This window comes from Thunnus maccoyii, chromosome 12, assembly GCF_910596095.1.
Source record: "Thunnus maccoyii chromosome 12, fThuMac1.1, whole genome shotgun sequence".
NCBI classification, from domain to species: Eukaryota; Metazoa; Chordata; class Actinopteri; order Scombriformes; family Scombridae; genus Thunnus; species Thunnus maccoyii.
This window is the reverse complement of record NC_056544.1, coordinates 19,182,188-19,209,916: the sequence shown is the minus strand read 5'-3', so window position 1 is coordinate 19,209,916 and position 27,729 is coordinate 19,182,188. Positions and strand designations below refer to the sequence as shown.

Here is a 27,729-nt window from a genome sequence, read left to right as displayed (position 1 = left end):
ATATTAGCTTCAAATAAACTTTTAAATACATTTCTGCACAGAAGGAGGGCTGGGGATTTTGTCCCACATCACTTACATTGAGAGTGCATTATGAAGAGATCCTTTAATGGCCAGTATTAAAAGGTAGAATGATTACAGCAAGAAAAACACGTGTCAATGTTCATTTGGGCACATGACTATTGTTTTGTCTAAGACAGACTCTAAAACATTGTGAACCCATTATTCAAGAACTCCAAGTTCATGAATTTGAAACTCAGAGACTTGAGACAATGAGCACAGATCACATTAATGCACAATAAAGAGAACTGTAAAGACAAAACAGTGACGTTTGCAGCCACACAGCAGCACATATTAAACATATAATATGGAGAGTAAAATAATGAACCAAAAACAAAGAAAACCATGGCCATTTACAAAACAAAAAATAACTTTTGGCAGCATGATAAACACCAGCAGTGAGACTCTGACACAAGCAGAGATGAAGTCAGAACTGTTGTAATCTTGGCATCGTCGGTTCAAGTCTCATGTGAGTAATGTGAATTGTCTGTGTATCAGAAATGCTGGAAAATAATGTGAAAGATGCAACATGACATTGAACAATTTTGAAAATATATAGGACCCCAGACCGGCGATTTATTTTTTTGCAATAAAATTGATGAAATAGCATTTTGTAACCAAAACTATTGTTCTTTACAAGTTGGATTTTTCTACTTACAAGTGATGTAGAATCCAGTCCAATGTAAAAATACTGTAAAACACCTTTAGATTGGTTGTCTGCCCCTCAGATTTTAATATAGTTAGTTGCAGGTGTCTGTTTCGCTAATTTTAAGAAAGAACCAGTAGTGAAAATCCTATTTATCACAATGCTACAGACAAACAAAGTTGATCATTTGCTTTATATTTCTGGCAATGAAGTGCACAAGTTGACTACAATACTGTGCAAATACTTCAGACTGAAAATGATATGAGCTCAGAAGTGCAGACCATGTCAAAATGTGATAAATGTAACATGTCTGCAAGATGACTTTGACATGTACCATAAACTGACTCATGGTCACAGCGCAGCAGTTAAGAGAAGCCTTGGGGAGGATCTTTGGAGAAAACACTGTTTCAGTCTGGCCGATTGATTGTAACCCCGGTTCAGCCTGAAGTGAAGCCACAGTAAGCCTGAAAACTAGCCTGACCTTTACCAGGCTAGTCTGGGGAGGATACGTTTCCATGGTAACTTAGGTCAGACTTATTTAAACCTACTTTATAAAAATGAATTTCCTGAAAACAAGTTGGATTCACTGAAGTACGCTAGGTTTTAACGTGTAATCTTGCATTATGAAACAACCCGCAGGTTATCTTAAATATAGATTAGATTCAGGTGAAGCAAAAAACATGTCAGAGTCTCGTCTTGATTGAACAAGCAAAGCAATTTATTTACAAACATACACAGGTAATAAGTGTCGCCCATGAGTCTTTCCTCACAGTCTTTAGTGTGCATCATACAGCGAAATCTTTGGGCTTGCAAACAGAAATAAGCTCAGTTTTTTTTTCACCTTAAATCAGCATAATCCATGCTTCTCTCATTACAATTTGGTTTAGTCTTTGTGATCATTGTAACTCAAATACCATCAATACTTGGAGCAGCATTAAATACCATTTTTCAAGTAGGCCTGTGCTCCTGATTCGGTGGTCTCTCAATACTCTGTTGTACTGTGTGAGACTACGCAAGTCAGTCCAGAACATTTCAAGGTAATACAAAAAAAAAGAAAATCAAGTTGAGATACATACATGCCAAATAAATGGAATAATACTTTTGTAAAAATTGGTCATTGTTAAAGTTGTCAATTTTCAGTGTTTTTTTTTCAATAGATTTCAAATCAACAAATGCTGATTCACGTTATACGCAAATGAGTGATCTCTCATTAATCCCTGTCGGGATCTCGTTTTGACTTCCCCTCTCCAGAGAGGTCAGAGGTCAGGATCAGTTTAACAGCAGAGTCCCTGAATCCTGATGGGACTTGGAGTCTTGCTCTAGGCCATGTCAGCAGGGAGGATAATTACTGGTACAGGATCTTAACCTGCATCCAACAGGTGAGGGATGTTCTCTCTCTCTCAACACTAGAGCACTCTGCTGTTCTAAATACCAAATCCTGATCACTGGTTAATGGCATTTTTGCACTCATGAACAAGAATTACCTTCCTGACCCCGTTATAGCACTGTAAATGTGCTAGCAATACACTCTAACATAGAGCACAGGGAATTCGACACTGATAAAAGTGGGTCTGGTTGCTGTAAGTCCATAGCAAGCATTTGACTGGTAGAAAACGAATGGAATACTTCAATGAAAATAGGAAGTCCCATCTTGTCTGCAAGTACCTGTGTACAAACAATAGTGACTTTTCATGCGGGTAGTTGTGGCTAGAAAATCGAGAAAAAACAAATCAAAATGTCCATTCGAATGATATGTGTGTGGTGCTTATGAACACAGCTTATTTTTCAGGGTTAGCTCCCAAGCTCATTAAAAGTCTGAAAAAATGTTTCCCCTGCCCCCCCCGAGTCTCGCAACATTGGAAAAAGTGCACTTTTTAAGACGATGACTTGCGAAAAGATGAGTCACTCTGTGGAATAACAGTCCAGCCAAAACCAGCCACTTAAAAAGGCTTTGTTTAAATTTTATGCAGGCCAGGAGGCAACCAATCATACCAAAGTTTACACAAAGGCGATTAATGAAAAGAGATGATAAAAAATCTTACAATCATTGGTTGCTTTTAACAGAAAAAAAAGTCCACCATCAGATTCAAACAAAATAGCTCTCTTAATCAACAAGAGAGATTTAAAATATACACAGTGAAGATGAAGAGATGGGAAACATGCAAACTAGAAAAAACAGCTTGTTTTGCAGACAGTTGAACCCTTTCTTTCAGAAGTCTGTGTAGTGATGAATATAGAAGTCAAATAATGGAGAAAAGTTTTAGAAATGTGTGTCCCTTTGGCTGATTTCAGGTCTCTGAGAGGAAGGAGAGTGTTGTCGGTAGTGATGAGTGGCTGCAGCTGAGCGGCTGCAGCTGAGCGGCAGCCAGCGGTACCTTGAAGCTGTCAGACAGGGACGGGGAATGAGGACAGAAGCAGGAGGATGGATACCGTGGGAACCAAAAGATCAGGAGGAGAACCTGGTGGTCGTCCTCCTGATGGGTCACTAATGCTAGGAAGTCTGCAGCAGGCGTCTGTAGTGGGGCATAATCTCATGTTCTGGCAGGTGCAGGTTGAACTCTAGTGCCACCAGGACAGGGAACTCAAAGGCTATCAGCTCTCTGCGGTTCACTCTGAACCTCTCCTCCAGTTTCTGCCAGAAAAAAAAAATTGAGTTAAGACTGAACAATAGATACACAGAATGCTGCCTTCCTAATTGCTTCCCCATGACTCATAACCACACCCGCTTATTTTAAGCAGCACTTCATAAGGACTGGTCCTGCAAAACCACAATCTGAATAAGACTGGGTGACGAGATTCCTACTGTTGGTGAAATCCTTGTACTCATTATGTCAACAATGTAATGGTGGCAGGGGTGAAATGTTGGGTGCGTCCCAGTACCCACACTTGCATCTCTTGTGCACCCAAGTTCACGCACTGCCAGATAGTAGGCAAGTGTGTGCCACAGCTTACATATGTCAACACACACTACACTTCACCCACACTGGGTGCATAATTCCGTATTAATGAATGACACAAAATACTCGGTTGCTGCTGTTATTTATTATTATTATGAAGTTTGAGGTCAGTGGCTTGATACAATAGGGTGATTTTAATTGTATTCGACTCCAGAAGCCGCTATGTGGGGATAGCCCCACTCTCACGACACCAAATGCTTGAGTGCAGGAAAACAACAACATGCAAGCCACGCAAGCTACGGATGCTGAGAATGGCCAATTATTTTTTTAATGCCATTATGTCGAGATCACGAGTTAATATATCTCATTATCTCGAGAAAACAAAAGGCTGATTTCTCGAGATAACCTGATAATTTATCATGGGTGGAGCTTGTTCTCATTTGCTCATTTCTGTCTTCTCTTCATGTTCACATAGCTCAGCTATTTAGATCAAGAATAAGAAGCCTTCAGGTGGGTCCTTCTCTCTACCCCACTTTCCTTTCTCTCATTAAGTCTAACAAAATGAAAAGGTATCATTTGGTACTTCTCCTACATGAAACATACCATCATATTATGACCAGGAGTTAATCAACCTGCCATTTGGCCGTGACATAGATGTCATCAATACAGGTGCTGTTAAAAATAATGGGTACTCCTTGATCTGACATTTTCAACTTAAATCAGTTGCTACAGTTGTCAAGACACCATCTATGCATGCTGGCATGGCACTCACTGATATATGATGAAAATTATAAGAAATAAGAGGAAACAACCTTTTGTTTTCTTGTGATAACAGGTTGATTATCTCGTTTTCTCAAGATAACGAATTTAACTTGTGATCTCGAGATGATGGCATTAAAAAAAAACAATAAATGCTGTTATCTGATTGGCTATTTTGGTTTAGAAACAATCGTCATTCACTTGTAGTTAGCGGTTAGCAGCCGTTGCTTTTCTCCTGGAAAGTAATTGCCATTGTGAACAAAGTGAATTACCTTCTAAACACAAATTTGAAACTCTGCCTTTTAAAGAAAAGCGTGAGGTTAAACACCTTGGTGCCCACCAGCCACATGACACTGTTATAAACCAAACCACAGGCAAAAATAATCGCAGATTTAATGTGGAGTAGTTCTCCAGGAAAAAAATGGCTAACTGCTAGCTTGTCCAAGAAGGTACTTTTTTGCTTCCTGTGTGTGTTTTCGGAAGGGATGGCATCTTGCCAAGGGCAAGTTTTTAGGATACTAATGGTTTTGGCTGGATTTTATGGTGATTTAAAAGGCAGCTCACTGCTGCTGAACTGTTTAATCCTGTGAATAGTGAGATACTTATTTGCCTTTACTCATTCAGGTGTCTACCACTGTTCCCCCTCTTCCTCCAGTTATCTTCTGCTCTCCTTCCTGCATTTACTTAAAAGGGACTATATGTAAGAGTTTTAGTTTGAAACATTCAAAAATGGACTAAAACTATCCAGAGAATGAGAAGAAATAGCTAACAGTTTTAACGTTATGTCAAAGATGTCTATGTATTGTGCTGCAGAGATATCTACCTAAGTTAGCATGCTAACCAGCTAACATGGCCCGTCCTGTCTCGTAATACCAATTTATACCTCAAGAAGCAATAGTGATTCACTGTAGCATCCAGTCTAATTTGAGAGGATAAGGAAGTAGCGCTGCTCCGCAGCTCATTCCACAGGTTAGATTTATTTAGCACTGAATTGATATTGCTATCATACTTAGTCAAAGACCTAGTAAGTTACTTAGTTTACTAGCTAACAGAGTGCTAATGCACTATTGATTTGGTGCTAATGTAGCGTAATGCAACGGACACCTCAACTTTCTGGTGATATGCTGCCCCCAGTTTTTTTGGGTGGAGTATGAATTCGACATGTGGCTAATTCTTACATATAGCACCTTTAAAACATGCATTCCCCAGAAAATGCCACTCCCCTCCTCCTATTGCTATTCTTCAGCCTGCAAAGCCAGCAGCCTGTATTGACAGTCACATTGCCATATTTTATCTAGTCCTGTAGTTATGCTGTAGAAGAGTCAAAATATTACTATTTCAGGGATATGAAGCATTATGTCAAATTGTAAAATCATGCAATTTTCTGGTCATGCTTCTCTCCAAAGTAGTTGTAGCCCCACCATTTTTTCCACCTAAAAATGCTATTGCTTCTAACAGTGCTTCCAAGCAATAAAAAGAGCCAATTGTATCCCACAATTCATTATATTATTAGTATATTATCCAACACCAGTCCAGTAGTGACGAAGTTAAAATTTACATGATGGATTTGACGTGAATATTATTATGTCCAAACACTACAAAGTTATGGGAGAACTTCCATGAATAATTATCACGTAATGTTAAAGGGGACATATTATGCACATTTCCTGGTTTATGTGTTTATTCTGAGGCTCTACTGGAATATCTTTTCATGATTTAGAGTTTAAAAAACTCCTTATTTATCTTGTCCTTTATGCAGCCCCTCAGTTTAGCCTCTGTGTGAAACAGGCTGTTTTAGCTCCTGACTCTTTATGGCCCCCCTCCCAAGGAGCCCACTCCACCAATTTTACACATATAATCAGTTTACTTGTCATAAGAAGCACCACTCAGCCTGTGAAAACAGATGTGTTGGGTTTGGCTTGAGACTTCAAATTTTTAACAAAAAGTCTGTGATGCAAACTGGTGACATGAAGTTTGAAAAGTGGAATCTGGAAACATCCCCTGAAAATCTTGTTTTGTTTTGGAAACTGCTCAACTAGCAACATCACATCCTGTTTTTAGATAAATACTAGGTCTTACTTACATCTATCAGAAGCTTAACCTCGTGTTTCTTGAGGTCACCACCAATCTTGGCTGCCAGGAGGACACAAGCTCCAGCACAGAGTTTACGATTCTGCTTGTTTAGTTTGCCTTGAAGAACAAGTTTTTCGAAATAGACAAAAGCCATGGCCACTGTCGGTTCCTCGTACCCACATTCGTCCTGGGCAAGTTTTCTTATCTCCCTTTTCAAGCTGCAGGGAGGGAAAAAGAAGAGAATAAGGGAGGGAAAACAGAAAAGCGGTGGAAATAAAGAGAAGAAATAAGTAAAACAGCTCACTTCTACAAGATAAATACATTTAAGTTTAATCACAGGGATTATCTTTATTAATGTATGTGAAACAAGCTGTACATTTCAGCCTGCTTTACCTCCTAATCTTGCTGAGTGTAAGCCTTATGTGGGGGAACTTCTCCTTGAAGGTTTCGTTCATGTCCTTTTTGAGGTCAGAGGGTTTGACGTATTCAATGACTGTTGTCTGGAAAGGAAAACCAGAGAGGGTGTCATAAAACGACCACAGTTTCAGCACTGAGCAAGGTGACTGGATCCTCACACACTAGTGTTAGATTCCACTATCTCATAATGAGGCTTTACTGAGCGCTGGTGTTACCTGTGTCTTAAAAACCAAGAGGACACAAAAGAGAGTTGATCCTAAGTGCTTTCCACGCCTTAATCACACTGCTATCAAAGAGCATTTTTTAAAATAATCCTTAGTGCTTGCTATAACATGCTGCGAGTACCAAATGGGTGAGTCATATTAAGGCAATATAATGAGTGGCTGAGAGTTTGGGGATTCAAATCTGCTTGGACAAAGAGCCTTGTCAAACAAAAAGTGCATTTCCAGCACTTGGTTGAATCCAAGCTTAAATTTAAGCTCTTCTGGAGGCAAAATAGGACCTTTGCTGTTCGACATCTATTGTCCTTCCAGTTGGTTATAATAACATGGCTGAGATTTGGGAACACTATAGTACAATAGGGAACGAAACACTAGCAGTGAGATGATCAAACAGGCTTTAAACAAAACTGGAGAAGGAAACAAAGGCAAACTCTAAAATAATTATCCAAACTGTCCGTAGTAAACACTCAAAGTTTACAGATTGATGTCCTGCTTCAACTTTTATTTTCCGTACTGCATTTTATTGCACTTTATTTGACCTCCAAATTAAGTGTTACGCATGATTTGACGAAAGCATTTTTAAATCTAGTCTTACTTTTCTCTTCCTGCTTCCATTTGTTCTGCCCTCTTTCCATTTTCTCTCTTGTCCCTTAGACACTTATACACAGACTGGCAGATCAAAACACGCGTACAGTATATCCACGCATGCCACACATACACCCAATTTTTATCTCGACCAAACACACACACACATACCCTTTGCCCAGTGAGTAAGTGAGAGTTACTGGTAATCTTGTGTCGACCTCCATGTCCAAATCGCACTAAATAAATAAATAATATTAATAATATGTTGGTTTGTTTACAACCTGTCTGACCTTGATCTTGTGTGTTTTGCCCTTACGGATTTTGTCATAGTGATTGCCGGAACTCAGCATTATCGTGTTACTGTGTATAATGTTATCATAACCGATAGAAATGATGGCCAAAAGTACAAAAATAAGCGCAAAGTTGTACAAAAAAAATATGAAATTATCCTTTAATAATGTGTCTACAGAGTGTGAGTGAAAGACACACATACAGCACATACAGTGGTGCTAAAAATACAAGGATGACTCTCAGTATGCATGTATGGTATTGCAGGCACTGCATGAAGTATGAATAATGGCAGCCACCCCGAACACCATGCTACTGATCATGAACCACGAAGGAGAACGAATATGCTTATCAATGGTTGTAGCCCTGAGAAATGAACATGAAACAGGACAGCAATGATTTTGCATGACAGAAAATCTAGTTTACTATGACCAGCCCCACACTTACTTACTTTATGTCACCACATTAAACACATTATTTACCCCGAGAATACTATTTCATACAAGTAAACACCACGGTTTAAAGTAAAAGCCAAATGTGCTCCATTACCACATTTAAAATGACTACAGTTGGGTTTTTCGTGCATAAACGTTTCCTCAATTGCACGCCATGTTTAAAAAAAAAGGTAGTATTATCTTCTGCTTGAACTTGAAGGTGTAGTCAGGGAGTCATGTCTTCTGAGCAACCAGTTAAACCTGTGAAATGCTGAGAATTTACTGGTTCCATTCTTGTAGTAAACACAATAGCCATTGTTATGAGACGTTGGGTTTTGTAATTGGAGGAAGGGAGTAGAAAAAAAAAAAAAAACCCAACATAGCCTGGCCTTGACTGAACATTTCAACTATGTCAGTCCTTGCTGTGTATTCTGCCAGTCTCCGTAACAAAAACAGAGCCCAGGAAAGAATGAGGTGGGAGTCTAGTCAGGGTTTTGTTCTTTTCCGCTAACCACAATAAAACATCCGTTCTTTTCCGGAAAAGTGTGAGAGTGATTAGTGCTGAGACACAAACACTAACTGTTTCTCTGATGGAGTGGCTGTTTAAAAGCTACTGCCCACTAAACAGGGATAAAATATGTGTATTAATTTGGGCCCCAGAAGGTGGGAGAGATTCTGGGCCAATGACCTTGCTGATTAAAACTGTCTGAAACATCCTCCTGGCTGCTTTTCAAAAACAGCTGATAAAATTCAGGAGAATTTTTAGAACAAACAGTTGAGGCAGACGAATCTTTCCGGTGTGTTATTGTTCTTGGTCATGGTGGGAAAACTGAGCAAAAAAGATCCATAATAACAAAAATAACCATTGGGGAAAAAAAACATTGACTTATTGTAGGACATTTCAACAAAACATGTCAAAAGAGATAGATCTATTTCAGCGAGTTATGTCCCGGATAAAAACAACTTTTCCTTTCTGCTCTCAAGAGGACAAGGCTGCAGTTGCTGCTGTTGTTGTTGTTGTTGTTGTTGCTGCTGCTACTGCTGGTGTTGGTGTGTGTTAGACACAGCTAGAGTACTTTCTCACCATGTATGAGGGGAAGATGAGGACTCTCTTGTGTTTTCCACAAGGCCACTGGGGGTCATCCAGAAGATTGGGGTCGTACTCGCGGAAGTCAACCAAATCATTCCCTGCCATGACAACAAACACAACAACAGAGGTTTAGCCAAGTAAATATTTGCACAATTTCTTTTGTAATATTAATATACAGAATAATGGAGAAAACAACCGCAGGGCAAGGAAACCGCAACATTTTGTAACATGTTGACTAACCTGTGTCTAGGCTGCTCTGGTTGCTGTTGGCTCGACCCAAACTGAGGCTGCGGTGGCTGGCGTTGCGAGACTGAGAGAAGGACGACGTGGAGTCGATGGTGTTTCTTCGGCCACCCAGCACATTAGTGGGATATAAGAACTGGGTGTAGGACACAGTCTGAAAACACAGGTGTAGATATAATGTTTGTTTCACCTTCACATTTTTGCTCTATGAATTACACCTGTTAGATTAATAGACTTCTTTCATAGCAGACAATTTGACTTATCATAGCAGTGAAAGCACAGGTTTAACTAATAATATTATTTATCAAAACTGCCCCAGTTTGCCATACCAGTGAGCCAGCATACACAGTACCAGAGCCCTGGAACTGACTCAATTAAAAGGAATGCAGTCGTTATTAATGTATTTAGTTACACCTGTGCTTCCTGCTATGACATGTCAAAATACTGCTGTGAAAAGGGCATATGGTGTGTGGTTCAAATATGATAAAAAAAGAGCATTGAGTTGTAGAAATGATCTTGCTGCACACCATATACAGAAAAAACAAGTCTTCTGAGTTTATTTTCTCAATTTATTGAAATCACAGCGTAGTGTTTAAGATTAATAAACAGTTTTTTTTAGCATCTTAAGTCACAGTGAAACAGAAGTTTGTGTGTCCTTGACTTCTGTACTTTGACATATTTCCCAGCGAAATGGAATATGTGGGCACACAGTAATTGTTCTGATAGCTACAATGACACACGAGCGGTCAAGCATGGTTTTATATGATGGGTGTGATAGCTAGATGTCATCCAAATTCAAATTCAAATGGATACATCTTTGTATACGCCCCTGAGTTCAAGATGAGTCATCAAACATATGAAAATGTTTCACAGGAAGATAAAAGACAGGGATATTGATATAAAAATACTAAAAATATATGTATATTTTTGGATGTATTTGCATATGACAAGAACTGAACTCAACTGAATAAGAACTGAATACTTAACAAAGGTAAGTGTAGAGCTGGGAGAATGTATTTTTTATTTCACTGTGGATTTAAAGTAATGCCTGACTAGATAGCTTATGTACCATTCTAGCCTACATAGCAGGCAGCAACTAACAAGCTTGTGAGATAGCTAATCTTCCATCAAAGTTCAAGCATTGGTGAGCTGTGACTGAGTAAAGTTTTGGGGGAAATACCATAAATACTGTCTACTACTTTTGGGAGGTTTTGGAAGGAATACAAGTGTAAATGTTTTTGTCTAGCATGTTACAAGCTACAGGGATAAGAAACTGATAAAAAGTTTCCTTTAAGATTGTCTGGATGAGAAAATATTTTAGAAAAGGTCAACTACTGAGATTTTAAACATCAAGATTTTGAATATTATAAAGAGTTAAGTTTAACATATGGTGCTTTGTGCTTGTGTTTTAAAAACCGAGTTTAAAAATGATGTTTATTCAGCCAAAATGCAGACAGCAGCTTCTTAGCTACAAAAGAAATATGTTTAGTTATCCAGTTTCCACTCTGCTGCACCTTTTCCGTTTCTTGTGTAGATATTTGGTAACTTTGTTCTACATTTTGCTTCCCCAACACTGAATGTACATGGATTAAGTTGGCGAAAACATCAGTTATTACCATTTTCAAATTTTGTAGTAGTTGTATATTTACTGTAAAAAAGCATCCCCCCCTCCACACAGACATTTCTGTGAGTTTCTCACCTTTCCATCAGCTCCTAATTCTACTCCCTCCAGCCCGATCACCATCTCCTTGGCACTGACGCCTCCTGACGGGTGTCGCTGACGCCCTCCTTCCAGCTTTACATCCCTGATGAGCACAAGACCTTTTAGAGCTTTCACCATACAAACCATCTGTGCAGCTTCTTTAACTCCCATCCCTTTCCTTAACCGTGTTGCTGAGGCCTGTTATAGCTCACCTCCCCATCTCTACCTCACACAAAGGCCCTCTATCGATCTGCGCTCATCAGCTGGCCTAGTTTCTTTAATTGCCTGTGTCTTTGGGTGCATTTCAGGGCAATCAGAAATAAAGTGCACCCTTGGGAAGAAGGATGGCGGAGAGTACAGTTTCCTTCTTGCAGGCCAGTCTCTTCAAACTCTGCTGCTGCCTCACCAACGCCTGAAATGCCATACTGCTGTGGGAGATTTGCAGGAGGTCAAATGCTCTGCTGAAGTAGAAAACAGACCGCTGGAGAGTAAAGTGTGTCAGTGGAGCAAACAGTAGAAAGTCCTCGACTGAACAAATTCTGTGCGAGCCAAATATTTCTGTATTTAACGTCTGCTGCTGAGAGCATACAGACTGGTGCTTTTACATGCAGTGTACACATTGAGTCATATTTAATTAGTTCATTTCAATGTTTGAATTTGAGAAAAGGGTAAAATATGAGTCATAGCAGTAATCCCAATGATAAAATTAACTAATTAAACATTGGCTACTGCTATGATTTAACTCCACTTGATGATTTTAGGTCACAGTCAGTAAAGGCTAATGCAGTCTGTGAGCACTGACATAAAAGATTACATGCCTGCAGTCCACTTTATTCACACTCTGCCATACTGAATAACTGATATCAAAGAGGTTATGGCAAGCTGAAGACTCTAATCCTTTCCAGTAATCTAAAATTTGTCATCAAAAGATCGCTTGAAAACCAAAACATTCAGAATGGCAGAGTGAATATTTTCAAAATAATAGCTAATAACCAAAGATTTCCAAAATAAATATCCACCTGTGTTTATAAAATATTAACTTCAGACTTATTTTAGCACAATATTTGATCTGAAAGTTTAGAATGACAGCAGACACTAAATCGTAACTCTGTCTTGTTTTCCTACTCTGTGCTTATCTTTCCTCGTTCAGTCTTGCTTTCTGTTCTAAGTGGTGCCCAGATAAATAGAACAAATGACACAGTGGGCCCTCACATGACTCTCCTAGTGTTTTGATGACATGTGGGGCCAAACTGTTAAAATGAAAACAGTGTTATCTGGCAGACAGGCACGTCAGGACACAATGTTGACAGATGCATTAGAGACATGGAGATCCCCAGGCAGCAGACGTCTTATAGGACAGTGGAGATAAAATAAAAAGGGGAAATATAAGAGACGGAAAGCTTTCAAGGGAGAGAGCTTTTCTATGAAGCCATCCAGAAAATAAAAAAGGTTGTGCTTCAGTCGGCTGAGAATAAGGAGAAATGAAAGGAAAGCTGACATTGCTTAGTAACATGCATGAATAGGAATCACTGATTTCAAACATCTGGATGTTAGTAGTGTTATAATCTATGCAAAGTGCTCATTGTGCCCTGCCAAATGTTTCTAAATCTAGTATCAGGTAGGGGTTGGGTTGACTGGCTTGCAGTAATGTCACAGTCTTTCCCAAGCATCAACCATTACACTATATTATGAGAATTACTAAGTTATACTTAAGGAATTCCTGTGAGGAAACTTGTCCTCTGCAATTGACCCAGTCTAATTGTTTTGGCTCTTGGACCAACTTCAGTTTTACTCCACTGCCAGAAGTATTACCTAACATGCAAGTTTTTTATGATCTGAGAAACTAGAGTGTACGGAGGAAACCCATGCCAACACAGAGAGAACATGCAAAGTCCACACAAAAAAGCCACAGTCGATCCCATGGAGTTTAAACCCATGACCTTCTAACTGTGACACAATTGTGCCCCATAAACAGATGTCCAATTAAACAGCCAGCATAGTTTAATGTTTTCCTTCTCTTCAAAGCAATACTTAAGATGTGTTGAAAAATATGCTTATTAGGGTTGGGTCGGTTTCCGGTTTTGCTGGTCCGATCCGGTTCGGTGTACAAGCTTAAACCGGTTTGATTTTATGTGAACTGACTGAACCGGTATTTGTCATTATGAGACGTTTAAGCGTCTCACACGTAGGCTCCGACACTGAAAGGGCCAGCTGCTGCTGTCCACCCAGTTAGATGCCAAAGACGAGCTGGAAGAGGTGGGCTGACTCGGCTTAACGGCACAGATCTCACCAGTAACCTGGATAAACCCAGCCAGGCTGCTTACAGCTTCCAGCAGTCTGTGTTTTAAAAAAACCCGCAGAAGCGACACAACGGAAAAGTTTACCAGCCTGCACGACGTAGCAGCTAGTTGGCATGGCTAGCATCGTTAGCATAGCATAGCCATGCTGTGTGTAGCTGCGGCGTAGCACAAGGAATGTGTCACACAGTTGTCTTGAATGTGGTGCCGCTACACTCACATTCATGGGCTCTCATTATTTTCTATTCAGGAGTGGCTGAGTCACGTACACCGACCTAGTGGTAAAATTCGGTATTACCGGTCCGGTTCAGTATTATAGCTTACTATCAAACTAGTTTGAAAATTTTTTACATTGGCCCAACCCTTCTTATTCTTGCCAACCGATGACAAAATCCATACCACTCTCATGCTAGCATGCTAAATATGAAGCTGGAGCTAGCAGACTGTTAGCATAGCTTAGCATAAAGACTGGAAGCAAGGGGAAACAGCTACCCCTGCTCTGTCTAAAGGTAAAAGAAAAACCTGCCCACCAGCACATCTAAATCTCACCAATTAACACATTATATCTTGTCTGTTTAATCCATATAAAAACCGAAGTGTAAAAATGACAAGTTGCAGTTTTATGGGGTCTAAGTGCTGGTTTATTTCTTGACTTCCTCGAGTCTTGTTTTCACTGTGAGGGAAGTCAGTGCACACGGCCAAGATATAGTCCCGCACATAATCCCCCCATACAACCACAAATTGTAATTTTTGCTTTAAGATTTTAGCTTTAGATGTGCTGGTGGGCAGACTTTTTCTTTTACCTTTAGACAGAGCCAGGCTAGCTGTTTCTCCCTGCTTCCAGTCGTTATGCTAAGCTAAGCTAACCAGCTGTAGCTTCATATTTACAGAGAGAGGTATCGATCTTCGAATCTAAATCTTGGCTAAAAAGTATATTTCCCACACCATTACTTTAAATTTGAATATTTACTGTTATACTTGTAGAACTGTCCCCAAATTTCAGCATACATAATTTAGGACTGTACTTGTCTGCTATGCAAAATTTGGCAATGTTTGTTCATCGGACGATAGTTATGAGGAAAGACAGGAAGAACGAAGCAGCAGGCAATCAGCCATTTGGGCACAGTCATCTAATGAAATGTTTTGCAGTTACAACACTTGACTGAGCCAGCCAAAGTCTGACTGTAAACTGTCAATTAGCAGTGATCCACAGTCAAATGTGCATATTGGATAGCCCTGGGGGTTTATTAACCCTTGACCTTGCACTAATTGGCTGGCTTAGGAAATTCCACAAACGGATTGAGCCTTTTATGCTCTTCACTAAGCCCCAGTATGGAGCTTTTCTTTCTGTGCATTGTATTCTCTGGTGTTTATCTGTCTCTTTTCTCTTTGACTTCCTCCAAAACACACCGTTTCATGTGACTGGTGGGCGTCAGGACCACGGCTGTACTAGAGCTATCCCTGTGTAAACCAGGTAAGAGTCTCTGAGAGCCATTGCAGTCTGGTGTTGCTTAAAAAAAAGGAAATAAGTGTTGTCTACAAATAAGCCAGAGATGTGTTCTGTTCTAGCGCCAAGAAATGTAAATTCTAAACCCAGCCAAAGAGCAAACAAAAATGGTTAATGACAAACTGTCATGGCTGTGGGGACACAACAGAAACTCCAGACTGCCAGAATCATTAGACCAGTGAACAACACATGAAAGTAAATTAATGATGAATCCCTGCTGAGGTATAAAGGGCTAAAATTTCAAAAATCTATAAAGAGCAGGCACCTCAGGAGAGGTCAATCTTAAATGCTACACAGCAAAGCCAGCGACAGTTGCAACAGCCAAAAATGGGTTGACCTGAACAAAAAGGATGAGTGCCCAAAAGCCACCAGAGCCATTATGGAAAAAGCAACACAAGCAATAAGCATTAGGCTACAGTGTAGTCTTTACAAAATTAAGCATTTAAAGCCCATTGCAACCCACTGTTTAGTTATTTATTAAACCTTAGAAAGGTAAAAAATGCATCCACCAAAACCAACCCTTAGTGATGTATGCACCAGTCAAAGGAGAGTACATCCATAGAAAAAAGGGATGAGAAAACAAAGGGAAAGAGGGAGCACAGGCTGGAGGAAGTTACAAAGTTCGGCATGCTGTAGGATACATACCCTGCTTGGCTACAATCTCGATAGGGCAGGACAGAAAATACACTATAGAAGGATCTTCTGCCACTGATAAGGACTATCCTATAAAAACAAAAATGGTAAACAAGCTAATCAATATCTATCTGACAAGATCCACAGGTTAAAGTTGGAGAGAGTGTGCAGTAAAAAAAAAAAAATCAGAATGAGGAGAATGAACTGAGACTTTGGTGTGTGATGTTTTGTAGTACATATAGTATATAGTCAGTGGTTTGGGGGCAACAAATGATGCATTTTTGTTACAATATCTTATTTTTTTAAGAGTAAACATGCTATTTTCAAACTAAATTGGCTTTTACTCATGTAAACAGGAATGCAGTATCCAATCAGAGATGTTTCCCAGTGACCAGATGTCAACAGCACAGTGGGCAGAATAGCGTTGACTTTAAGTAACACTACAACTATTTCAAAAAGTCTTCATTTAATAGCTGCAGCTCATAGACACATGATGAATTTTACGACTTGGCCAAAATCGGCATCAAGGACATAAACAACACATGAGTCACAAAGTGCCAATTAATAAACAAGCAGTTCTTAATGGTGTGGAAAATCCAGCTCACCATTCTTCCACATCACATGTGGATCTGGATATAAAAATACATCAGAGGCGAACTATCAGATGACTTAATTTTACTGGAACTAGTGGAACTTACCAAAACAGTTGACTATTTAAGCAAGATGACTGCTACAAGGTTCAGTCTGGGTTATTGTGCTATCCTCTTATGCTTGTCCATATCAACCAAATACTGAATAATGATAGAACTGAGGACTGGAAAATACATATACACTTAAAAAAAATATTCAACTCAAAAGTGATTCATTACTCAAAAAGCATCAGAACTAGACTCTGCATGACAAAACACCCAAAAGAAAAGCTAACTAGCAAATTATCTTTCCAGTCCAAAGAATGTGACTGATTATGATAAATATTTACCAGAGCAGCCTTAAAACTTCATAGGTCTCCTGGCCTGGACTGCAACGATCTTTACTTACTTTATGATTATAGGGTAAAACATCAACCACTGTGCCAAAATATGTCTGTATTCAAGGATTTGGGGTGTAGATGATTATGTAAACTGTGAGAGTGAGATGTGATTTAGCTTTTAGTAGTCAGTGATTTCATGGTGTGATTACAAATCTACAAAAGGTAATCAAATAAAGATTTAAGTAAAATAGAACATTTTAAATAGAGATAGGATTCTCAATCAATTACATTTTACCTCTAAATTTGAATGACATGCTGTGTATGGGCCAAGCCTGCTCGCCTGAGATGTGTAATGTGAGAGACATCCAAACTGCAGTTCATTGACTGGAGGCAGCTTGCTATTATCCACTGAGGACTTGTATTGACTAAAGGACAACATTGTTTGCCTCCATACCTTCCATTGCGCATATCATGTTGCCTCATGTTCTTTATGAAGTGGACCTTCTTGAAGCTCTTTGGTCGGGGGGAACCCGATAGGGTTCGGCATCTAAAATGTAAAACAAACAAAATATCAACATGTCAAAAAACTGAGAAACTATGATGGATACATTACACTGAGCTGTATGGCTCATTTTAGACACTGAAATATAGTAGCAGACAAAGTGTGTATGGTATATCTGTACAGTTAAATACCTGCGTAGAGGAGCATTCTCCTCAATGTCCTCTAGTGTTTCAAGCGAGGAGCGCTGAGAGATGAGTCTTCGTCTAGACAGACAGACAGACAGAGAGGAAGTTTTAAGTGAGGGGATGTGAAGAAACATTATTAACACAAAAAAAACCTTACATAAATAACTGTCAATCTACAAAACAGTTCTAAGAATAACTCTGGCAAAATAATAATAATCCTTGTCATGATCAGTTTTTATTTTTGCTATAGCAAACACACTGCAAAGCAATTTCATTAAAAGGCACAACACCAAAGTCAATTCCACAACAATACCTAAATGGCAAGAGTGGGCACTGAAAATCCATAAGAGGTCATTACCCTGAAAATTGAGGTCAGTCTAGCTTTTAGAATAAACCAAGGTACCAGCATTCACAAACAGTGGAGGGAATTTTTACCCAAATCTCCATTTACCTACTTAGTGCAAAGCAATGGCTCAATAAGTGGATAAAGCTGCCATCCGCCACACTTACACAACTACTAACAAACTGTATGGCATATCACTCATTTTTCAGTGACTGTACAGTTTAGGGTGGGGTGTCATTTGATAATTTTTGATATTTGCACCAATATGATACCTTAGTTTCTACAATACCATTTTCAAAACCTTAGTTTGAGGAATATAAACATGTAAACAATGTAAAACCACTTTTAAATTTAAAAAAGTATGACAAACTGTTCTATGCACCAGACCTTTGCCTGAGTAAAATATAGTTTAAAGAAAGGCAAGATTATTGATTTAGAAATATTTGATCAAAGAATAAGTTAACAAGCCGTAGAATCTCACTAAGAATTCAATGACAAATTTTGATATATGGCATTTTTTGATACTCGCTGCTATAGACGCTTTTCAGTATAGGGTTTGATTCCCAGCTCTAGCAATAAGTATCTGTGTGTTCACCTTGAGCCTTGGAACAAAAGTCAAACACCTTGGTTAAATTATCACCTGTCTCTGTATGTTCTGTGGTTAATTTACAAAAACGAGTCTTGGACGGTTATGATCGCCATCCATCAACGCCGCCGTGTGCCTGTGTGGTCCATGATCACTCCTCAATCTTGCGTAGATCACAGAGAATTTTCCAGGATCAGTGCTGCTGAGAGGATAACGAGCTGGCTCTGCAAGCACTTTGTGTAACACATTTTTGTCACAGATGGCCTTTATTTCACACTTTAGTTGCACGACTCAACAGGCTAATTCTGCTGCACCACTTTTTATATGATCAGCTGCCAGTTTCAGAAACAAACCCACATGTGATAGCTAAGTATGCCTGAGCTGTTCCAAAATTCAGTTGTAATTGCATGTTTAGTACCACAATAGCAACATAATCCAACTCATTAGTCGACCTTACGAAGTAGCCACATTTAAACAAGTGAAAATTAACACATTAGTGGTCAAATTACAAAAACCTGACACATTCTCCCAAAGGGTCTGTCCATCATCAAGTACTAAATTAATCTTCAGCAGTCGGAAAAGCGAAGTAAAAGTGCAAACAACTGACTGTTCACACCATGCATACTGTTCATCATCTTTGCACCATCTCTTTCCACGATGCAACATGTGTTGTAATGCTGTAGACCCTGCAGCACGAGGACAAACTGATGACACTTGCCCACCCCTCTTCACTGAGCATTTCAGCCGAGGGGAGAGACAGCGAAGCGTAACGCAGGGTGGCTGGTTAATAAATGACAAGAGCATGAGGACAGATTAACAAAAGATGACTCTGTCCTTGAGGATCTCCGCGGGTTTAAACCAACATGAGCTGAGTGAACGCTGTATACCAGAGGAGATGGGGTGGGATAAATGTTTACATGAGGAGCCAGACTGTTGAAGCAGACAAGAAACCGAGGGCCATTATATCAGCCAACCCTCTGCACTGTATATTATGACTCTAATGATCATAAACTGCTGGGAAGAACATCAAGTCCTGATAAAGGGCATAAACAGTAAAATTGTTGACCCTAATGAATAGAACAGTGGGCAGCTGACATCACCGCAGTCTCTGCTAGCGCAAGACGAAAGGGTCATTATGAAGGGTCTGACCTCTGCTTGAAGGTCAGACTTGTGGGATCATGTGATTTATGGTCAGTCTTACATCATCCTCTTCCAGTGACAAGCCTGAGATGGATTGGCTAGATAAGGATCTGCGACTAAGTGGTCAAGGACAACAAAGGCTTTAGTTTTCTCTGATGGTGCATCACTTTATTTGCAATTTTAGTCAGATGCTAAAACTACTTCATGCCAAATGAAGCTCTCTGAAAAAATAAGGTCTAAATATAGTGTCTTGCTTCTGTATTTTGATGTATGTCCAGATGATATTGGATTTTGGCATGGAATATAACACTGTCTTTAGCTAATAAGAAAGGAAAATAACTTCTTTAATCCAAAATTGACTAAAATTGAGATCACTTAAAGCTGCACTAATTGATATTTGTGAAAGGGGTCACTCATAGTAACAAACCCACAGAGAATTATCACCCGTTTCTGCAGTTCCCCTCAGCCCAACAAACAGTTTTAGTGTCTTTCAGCTCTTTGTTTTGGTTTTTACGGCCCGCAGCTCTACTGTTTTGGTTCACTCTCACTGCTCTCATCAGCTTCAGATAGACTCACTCTATGCTGTCTGCCTGGCACCAAACAACAGACAGACATTGTTAGCATCTTGCTGTTCACACAGTGCAGCATTTAGCAGCTAAAGAGACAGATATTTCCTTCAAGAGTTGGTAGAGCGCAGAAAGAGCTAAAAGGAGAGAGAATAACAAACTCGTATTTACAAGCTGACCAAAATCACTACTTCAAATGAATTTTATTGTTTCTCCCTGTCTGCTGAATGTGTAAAAAAGGCAACTGTTTGCTATCATTGCCATAACTTTATTAGGTGATAATATGTCAATGTAGTGTTTACAGCTTGTTTTGTTACCCCCAAGTGGCCAAAAAATGAATTAATGTTTAAAAGAGTATAAGTTTGATTTTTTCCAAGTCTATATTAATACATTACTCACATGCCAATACTGTATGTTTACTGAGTTGAACATGCAAAAAAGCATTGAAAAGTGCAGCTGAAGCTAATATAGGACTTACATATAAGCCATAGGCCAATGCTTCAAAAATTATTCCCAGTTGGCTGAAGGTCACAATTCCAGTTCACGAGGACACACGTGAACTGTGCTTGTGAGCACTTTGATCGAGCCACTGTGATTGACCAGCAGCAGGATGTGTTTTTAATGCAAAAGATGTTTTCCAGGCCAGTAAAAATCCTGGAAACAATAACACGGGCCAGGCTACTCATTCACTTCAGACACGATGCTAGCAACTAGGATTAAAACAGTCCGTTTTTTATCCAGTTTGACATGAACAAGGCCCAGTCAGACGCTTCAAAGAAGCCTCAGTATAAATTAGTGGTAAAAGAGCAACAACAAGCATCCTTCAGTGTCTCTGACACAATTCCTGCTATTGTTGCCTCAAGTAATTTTGTTCAAGTAAATACAACCCATACTGCATTACCCATTTCTACAGCAAATGCAATATCATCCCTTTGCAATGAAAATGTTTCAAAAAGCTATTGATAATCCTGCCTAGTGGTGCCTTGCAATGAAGCTATAAAACTCAAGTGGACTATTTAGATGTGGAGATTAAACAGTTTCACACGTACGCCCCATTGGCAGCTTGCCACAGGACATAGTCTTCCATTTTGCCGGAGAGCTGCTGAGTGAAAATAAATGTAATGTTCAGGGCTTCTTCACGGAAATGTGATTATTCAGATTTTTTTTTATAAAATCCAGTCAGGGCAGTTCAGCTTCTTTGGATCTAATATGCACTGAGACAACACATGTGGTGAATCAGCAGATTTGAAAAATAAATGGTTTAGGTAAACATATTGAAACACAACTGAAACAATTACAACAGCAATATGCTGCACTGTTAGCTGTTCAGGGTGAGAAGCAGGACAACTCTGGGGTCCATCTTGACTGTATGCATAGAGTAAAACACATGCTGACCATTGTTATTCTGTCATATATTTGCATTGGGTTTCTTCAGTCATATCCTACAGGGGGCATTTGTTGACAACTCAGGCATTGAGAGACGCTGTGAAGGAAAATGAAGCATTCTTATATAATCCTGTGATTATGCCAACCATGACTTCATCGAACAACAATCAATCTCATAACCAGAAGAATGTGACCCAATCACATAAAAACTCTAGAGGACCATTATAATGGGTGTGCTGCTTGTTTTCCAGCCACAGCTTCTGCTGCCTCATGCTAAAAAAATGTTGTGAAAATACAGTACATGCTTCTGCACTGTAATAGTGTGATGGAAACCTAACTGTAACAGGATGTGAGAAGATTTAGCCTGGCTATGTTTTAGGGGAGAAAGGATGAAATGAAGATCGCTCTAGACCTTAGGCAGACAAGGCCAGATGGTAATAGTTGTGCTATATTTAAAGCACAGCTCTTGCTGTGCTGATTCATGATGGATGAACGCTGAGGAGTGGAAGGAAAGCTGAGTATGAAATCATCCATCATTTTCATGCATTCGATTCTGATGAGGATATGGTCTAAAACAGCTTTGGCCTCAGAAAGTCTATTTTGGCGGCACATCAGAGGCTCCGCAACTTCCTGAATGGGAGCCGGACTAAAGGCCAAAAAGTCTGAGGGGAGAGTGTGTCTCTGATGCCCCTGGGAGAGGAAGTGGAGGACAGAAAATACAGAGCAGAGAGCCAGACTGCTTCTCAGAAAGCCTGGGCATCCTGCCTCTCCCAGCCAGGAACCTCTGGACACGTTTCCACCAGCTGCCCTCAGAAAACAAACCAGGCACTGTGCAGAACGCTTGTCTGTCTGCGCGTCGGTGGAATATGGCCGTGCTCCATCAACAGGTTGCTTACTTCTCCACGTTAGAACTCATTTTGTGTGGACGACCTCCAAGTACACTCCAAAAGTAGAGTACAGTCAGGGTTTAACAACTTCGTACTGTATTTACCATCAGAACAGAACGGTTGACTAGAAAAGGGATGCCAAACATGCAACACTGTGGTTAGAGCTGGGTACTGAACCCTAATACTTTTATGGTACCAACTGCAATGAGTATCAAGAGAGTATTAAAATCTGGCATTTAATGCTTTGATTGGAGATTTATGGATGTGAATCCTAACTTTGCCAGATTTCAATTGTATTCAATTTAGTAAAATTCCCTGTATGGCTGCTTGTGTTTAACATTTTGTTGAATAAAAAAGGGTTTTGCAGGAAAACATGTATATATTCCTCAAAGAAAGGTGTCAAAAAAAGAAAAGTATTGTTGTGGAATCACGACCCAAACTCAGGTATTGCATCAGCATTGCTATTTCAAATGATACACTGCGCTAACTGTAGTAGAAATGGAGTGTTTCAACTATCCAATGAGTATTGTTGTGAAATACAATATAATGCAATTCAATACCACATGCATATACTATTCACTACCATTCAGTACCACCATGTGCCCATTTGAGACAAACAATGTTCACTATGAGCCTGAAAGTTGACAGACAGTTCACACCACAACGTTTATTTAGCATCTGTTCCAGAGCTTTTGATGGTATTACACAATCTTCCTCAGCAGAAGGAGCTGTTGTGGATGTGCAGATGTCCAAATTTCCGTGTTTCTGGCACTTTAAGGCTAAATTTATTTTGAGCCTGTGTATCAATTCAACAGTTTATTTCTGAAGCTGTGGTTTGTGCTCTTGTACTGGACTGTATTTCTGCAATTCTGTCCATTTCCTATACGTTACCAGCATTCAGAAATGATTAACTTCTTCGCCTTGAGTCTTATATAACGGATTCAATGCACCTCATTAAAAAAGTACAGATTAAAGACACTGGCGGCGCTCTTTCCATGAGGTCAGGAAGGGGAACTAGATGCTTACTGAGTGTTTCACCATGAAACAGCTTCCTGAGAAGTCTGGCAGCGATACCAGAGGGAGGAGAGGATTTGGGTAAGAGAAGGGCTCTGAGTGGAAAGCGGAGCAGAGAGGATTTGACAGCGGGTTCTGACAGCAAGAGAACCATGAGACTACTGTTACTGACAGCTGTCTTGCTGTGAGGCGAGACCCTCCGAGCCTCTCCTCCGCCTCAGACGTGAGGACAAAGCAGACAAAGAGGGCGAATTAAAAAAAGCATCCACATGGAGGAGCAGGCCCCTGTTGAATGTGGAGTTGAACAAGGGTGTAGAGTTACAGGATGTTTACATCACACAGAGGGAGAAGGTGACAGCAGGTGTGTGCCAGGTTTTGGAATGACATTCACTAAAAATAATTTGGGAGCTAGCCATATGTGTCTATGTGAGCAAGTAAGTGAGACAGAAAAGAAAACAGAAACAAAGAAAGAAACTGATTAGGTGTGCTGAGTTCGCTCTCCAGGGAAAACTAGGTTACAGCTCCACAGCTGTTGGACCTGTGATCATATGTATGTGTCCCTGTCATAAGGCTACAACCACCTGCATGGAGTACATATGCAAACAGCAAACTTTCTCCTCCTGCTGTGTATTGCTGTGTCCAGTGTTGCTTAGAACCAAAAGTACCTTTTCAAAACAGCTGACTGTGAAAGAGCTGCAAGAAAACTGTTCAGGTTCATTCATTTCATTCACAGCCCTGCTCTTTACACACTGTAAGTTCCAAATAAGTTGTTCATTCAGTCTTTAAACCTTAAAGATCACCTCCAGTCATGTTTTAAGACATGCAAAAAAATCTCTGCTTGGTATAATAAATTGTGTCTGATATGGTTTCTCCACAAAAAAGTTCAATTCCCTTGTGAAAAAACCCTTAAAATGACATCTACTCCTTCTCCCTCATTAAAAATCCAGAAACTATGAATATGCAAATATTGTTTCTTTCAAAAGTTGAAATACTGTAAAGTTCATTCTCAGTGTATGTGCCCTGGAGGTTTCAAGTTTCCACATCACACCTGTGTGCGTTGTATACTAGACCATCATTGGTCTTAAACTAGTTGTGATGTCACAAATCACGCTTGAAGATACACACCTTAAATTCAAATTTTTGGTCATCTGCCAAAACTGTTCATTTTCAGCAGATGGATGTGAAAAAAAGCCTTCTGGTGTCAAACCCTGTGCATACATGCACAGTGAAGCGCAAACAGCCAAGTGAAGTAACAAGAAGAAAAACGCTTTTTTGACTGGAGGGGGGCTTTAACTGATTAATATGTGCAGCATTTGCCAAGTTATGAAATGCACATGAAACTACAGATTGACTAAAATATAACCAATGAAATCATAATCTGGCTGCTCCTATGTTGACAAAATCAAATGCAATAGGGGGCAGTGGCATCATATTGTAATTAACTGTGAATATGCAACATGATTTTGAAAACATGACATCTTGACAGTTGTCTGCAGGACTCTTGTGACTTTACTAAACATGCATGAGGACTTGACTGCACCTTTGCATGCTTGCAATAGCAGATGGTCTGATTTTTGGGCTCTTTGGGAAGGAGAACAGTTTTTGTTTGTTTGCAATGATCAAATCAATGTGCACTTCAATGAACTGGCTGTGCAGATCCTGCACCTCTAACGTCCCCATTTCACCATGAACAATGTACTGCATGTTCCCCAGTTAAGTATAACCGTTGTTCATACAGTTACCTTGACCTCTGCAGCTCTATGGCAGAGTTGGCTATCTGTCCGCCGTCCAGGGAGTAGTTCTGGGAGGCTTGCCTGGAGTAAGAGGCAGGTAGGATTCCCTGAGTGTACGTCTGCAGCCTCCCTCTAGTCGAGACTGGGACCGCAGAGAAAGGCGAGCTGAACGTCGAGGGCAAGAAAGCGTCGCCCTCTGTGTCTGTACCCGCCGGGGCAGCTGCGGGACTCGACCCCAAACTGGCCCGACTGCTGGCGAGGAGAGCCTGGTTTGCAAAGGCGAGCGCCTGGGCGGCCGTAGTCGCCGCCGCCGCAGCAGCAGCAGCAGCAGCTCCAGGGGCGCCAGAAGCCCCGTACGCCGCCGAGCGCTCCGGAGAAACCAGGCTATGTCTAGTCCTAGCTTCAAGCGAGTTCTCCTCTTCATTTTGATTGTCGGCGTCGTCTTGCACGGGTCGTCCATCTAGAGAAATGTTGCTGAGAAAAGACAGCGCCGCTTGCCTCCTCCTCGGGTCTATGCGTTTCCGCGTATGCTCGATACTGGAGTGCTTTATCTGTAGCGTGGCTGTGGATGTGTTGCTGCTCGTAGCAGCCGCCATGGTCCCACTTCCAGTGATCCGAGTCCCCGCAGCAGCGAGCTTACCTTGCTGACATTAATATTGTGTTAATCGTGCTTGTGTTGGTGGTGAATGGTAGTGGCCTGTCTTTTAAGTACATGCGTTTAACTGGGTGAAAACAGGGAGGTCACGTGTGTGCAGTATTGTGGCATCACAGGGAAAATTTGGACCAATGGGCTGTCAGGAATACATGTGTTTTTTTTTTTGTTTTTTTTACCTTTTCCTGACTGCTGAAGCCTCCTCTCGCTTCTCTCGCTTCTCTGACAGGGTATGCCAAAATTACATAAACTGAGCACCACACTGTGTAATCTGGATAACACAAATCTGCAGATTTGTTACATGTAATAACTCACATTTTCCCCTCTTTTGCATTGGTTTGCATACCAAATCACAAAGTATTTTTTTCAACATAAAGGCAGGAACTTTTTGTGTAGATTTCCAAATCTCATCAAAGCATTGCGATTAAAGAGCTGCCTGCTGTCTCCTCAGTCCACACAAGGCGCAGTTGTATGCACAATGATCAATGGGCGCTGACAGAATGGGGCCTGTCTCCGTTTGTTTTGAGAAAACAGATCATTTTCTGAACTGTACAAGTCAGCATCACTGTGGCAATTGCGCCATCTGTCTGTTTGACGTGGACTGCGTTTGCTGTTTTTGGCCATATAACCCCGTTAAATGTGCCATCTAGTGGTTTTTGTGTTGGCAGCCACAGCAGCCTGTGCAGAGAGAAAGAGAGAGAGAGGCAGGGCTGGAGGATGATCAGGATTTGGGGATGTAATAAAGGTGTAAATGAATATATCCTTATGTGTAGAAATTTAAGTCTATGGATGATGACACTCATTCTCCCGAATTCATTATGAATGTTTGTGGAAACGGGCATAAAAAAAGAGGACATCCTGCACAAAACATGTTTGTTGTTGGCCCTATTTGGCCTTCTCAGGTCTTTAAATTGATTCATTTTAAAGACTTTCATGCCATGGCCAGAAGAATAAGCACCACATGAGCACAAAATAAACTAAACCTACATGAATACTGGCTACTATAATGCAGAGTGTCATTAGTTAATACTGTACTTCAGTCTTGCCTTCTAAACAAATTAGCAATTCATCAAATTACCACAAACCAACCTGACACACAGTAAAGCTCAGACTTTTGGTACAATTAGTTTGAGCATTTGCCTGCTTTGCCTGATTGGTAATGCAGCTTTACTCCATGTCCAAACTGCTATGTTCAACAATGTGTGATTAAACCTCATTGAACAATGATTCTCTTCCCCAAGTCTTGAAACCATTTTCTTAAGATGAACTGACATGTTAATAATTAGTTAACAATACTCCTGACTTAGGTGTAGGATAATCACACAGCTACTGTCAGAAGAAAGAGGCAGAGAACAGGGACCTGATCAGCGACATTGCGTACTTTTAATAGCTACAGAAATGCCAAATTATCTTTATTTATAGTATGTTTTGCAAGTAAATGTAGCTAATTTTACTTCAATAGATGCATGCAAGGACAGTAAGAACAGTCACAATACTAATCTAGACTAAGTGTTAAGTGTAGTTGTGACAATTGGAGTTAGTCTGAAGGAAAGAAAGAAGAAAGAAAGAATCTAATAAAAGACCTTTTTCACCTTTCATTGTAGGAAAAACTCAGGTGTTACTTAGAACATTAATGATCACCCTGTTCTGTGTCCCAGAAAGCCACAACAGAGTGACAGTGAGCCAGTATGTGCAATACCAGGACTCTGAAATTGTATTACTTACACCTGTGCTTTTCCTTATGTGACATGTCAAAATGTCTTCTGTGTATAAGTCTCAATGTTTGATCATATACTGTATGAAGAATATTTAGCTTGAGGGATATCGATCTCTCCTAGGGATAGTCTGGTTCAAGGAATATCACCAACTCAATGTCTGTTTGGACAGAGGAGAAAAGGCTGGAGTTCCAGTCCAAC

At 40.2% G+C, this 27,729-nt stretch overlaps 1 protein-coding gene and 1 long non-coding RNA gene across 3 annotated transcripts in view; one reads left to right on the top strand and one right to left on the bottom strand.

Moving 5' to 3' along the window:
* Positions 1-1,399: 1,399 nt before the first annotated feature.
* On the bottom strand, positions 1,400-25,927 carry cables1 (Cdk5 and Abl enzyme substrate 1). 2 transcript variants are annotated; one of them, XM_042428170.1, is made up of 10 exons: positions 25,171-25,927; positions 17,513-17,584; positions 17,274-17,366; positions 15,862-15,939; positions 11,410-11,515; positions 9,708-9,864; positions 9,462-9,565; positions 6,826-6,932; positions 6,443-6,650; positions 1,400-3,335 (listed from the first exon to the last, which is right to left on the bottom strand). In XM_042428170.1, exons 1-10 carry the CDS (start codon positions 25,755-25,757, stop codon positions 3,195-3,197), a joined length of 1,653 nt encoding a protein of 550 aa, XP_042284104.1. In that variant the 5' UTR covers positions 25,758-25,927; the 3' UTR covers positions 1,400-3,194. The 2 variants fall into 2 exon arrangements, with proteins under 2 accessions (XP_042284104.1, XP_042284105.1); XM_042428171.1 differs by lacking the exon at positions 15,862-15,939 and having other exon boundaries at positions 25,171-25,925.
* The window catches only part of LOC121908266, a 48,298-nt gene continuing 32,349 nt past the window's right edge, over positions 11,781-27,729 (top strand). The window contains exon 1 of the long non-coding RNA XR_006099207.1: positions 11,781-15,183. This is a non-coding gene — a long non-coding RNA (uncharacterized LOC121908266). The remainder of the gene's footprint in view (positions 15,184-27,729) is intronic.

Excerpts from the sequence above, each read along its gene's own strand:
- cables1 (XM_042428170.1), bottom strand. The coding sequence starts at position 25,757 with ATGGCGGCTGCTACGAGCAGCAACACATCCACAGCCACGCTACAGATA. Across the intron at positions 17,367-17,512 it reads GAGAATGCTCCTCTACGCAG|ATGCCGAACCCTATCGGGTT; the intron begins GTATTTAACTGT and ends TTTACATTTTAG. Across the intron at positions 3,336-6,442 it reads AGGTTAAGCTTCTGATAGAT|AAACTGGAGGAGAGGTTCAG; the intron begins GTAAGTAAGACC and ends TTTTTCTGGCAG.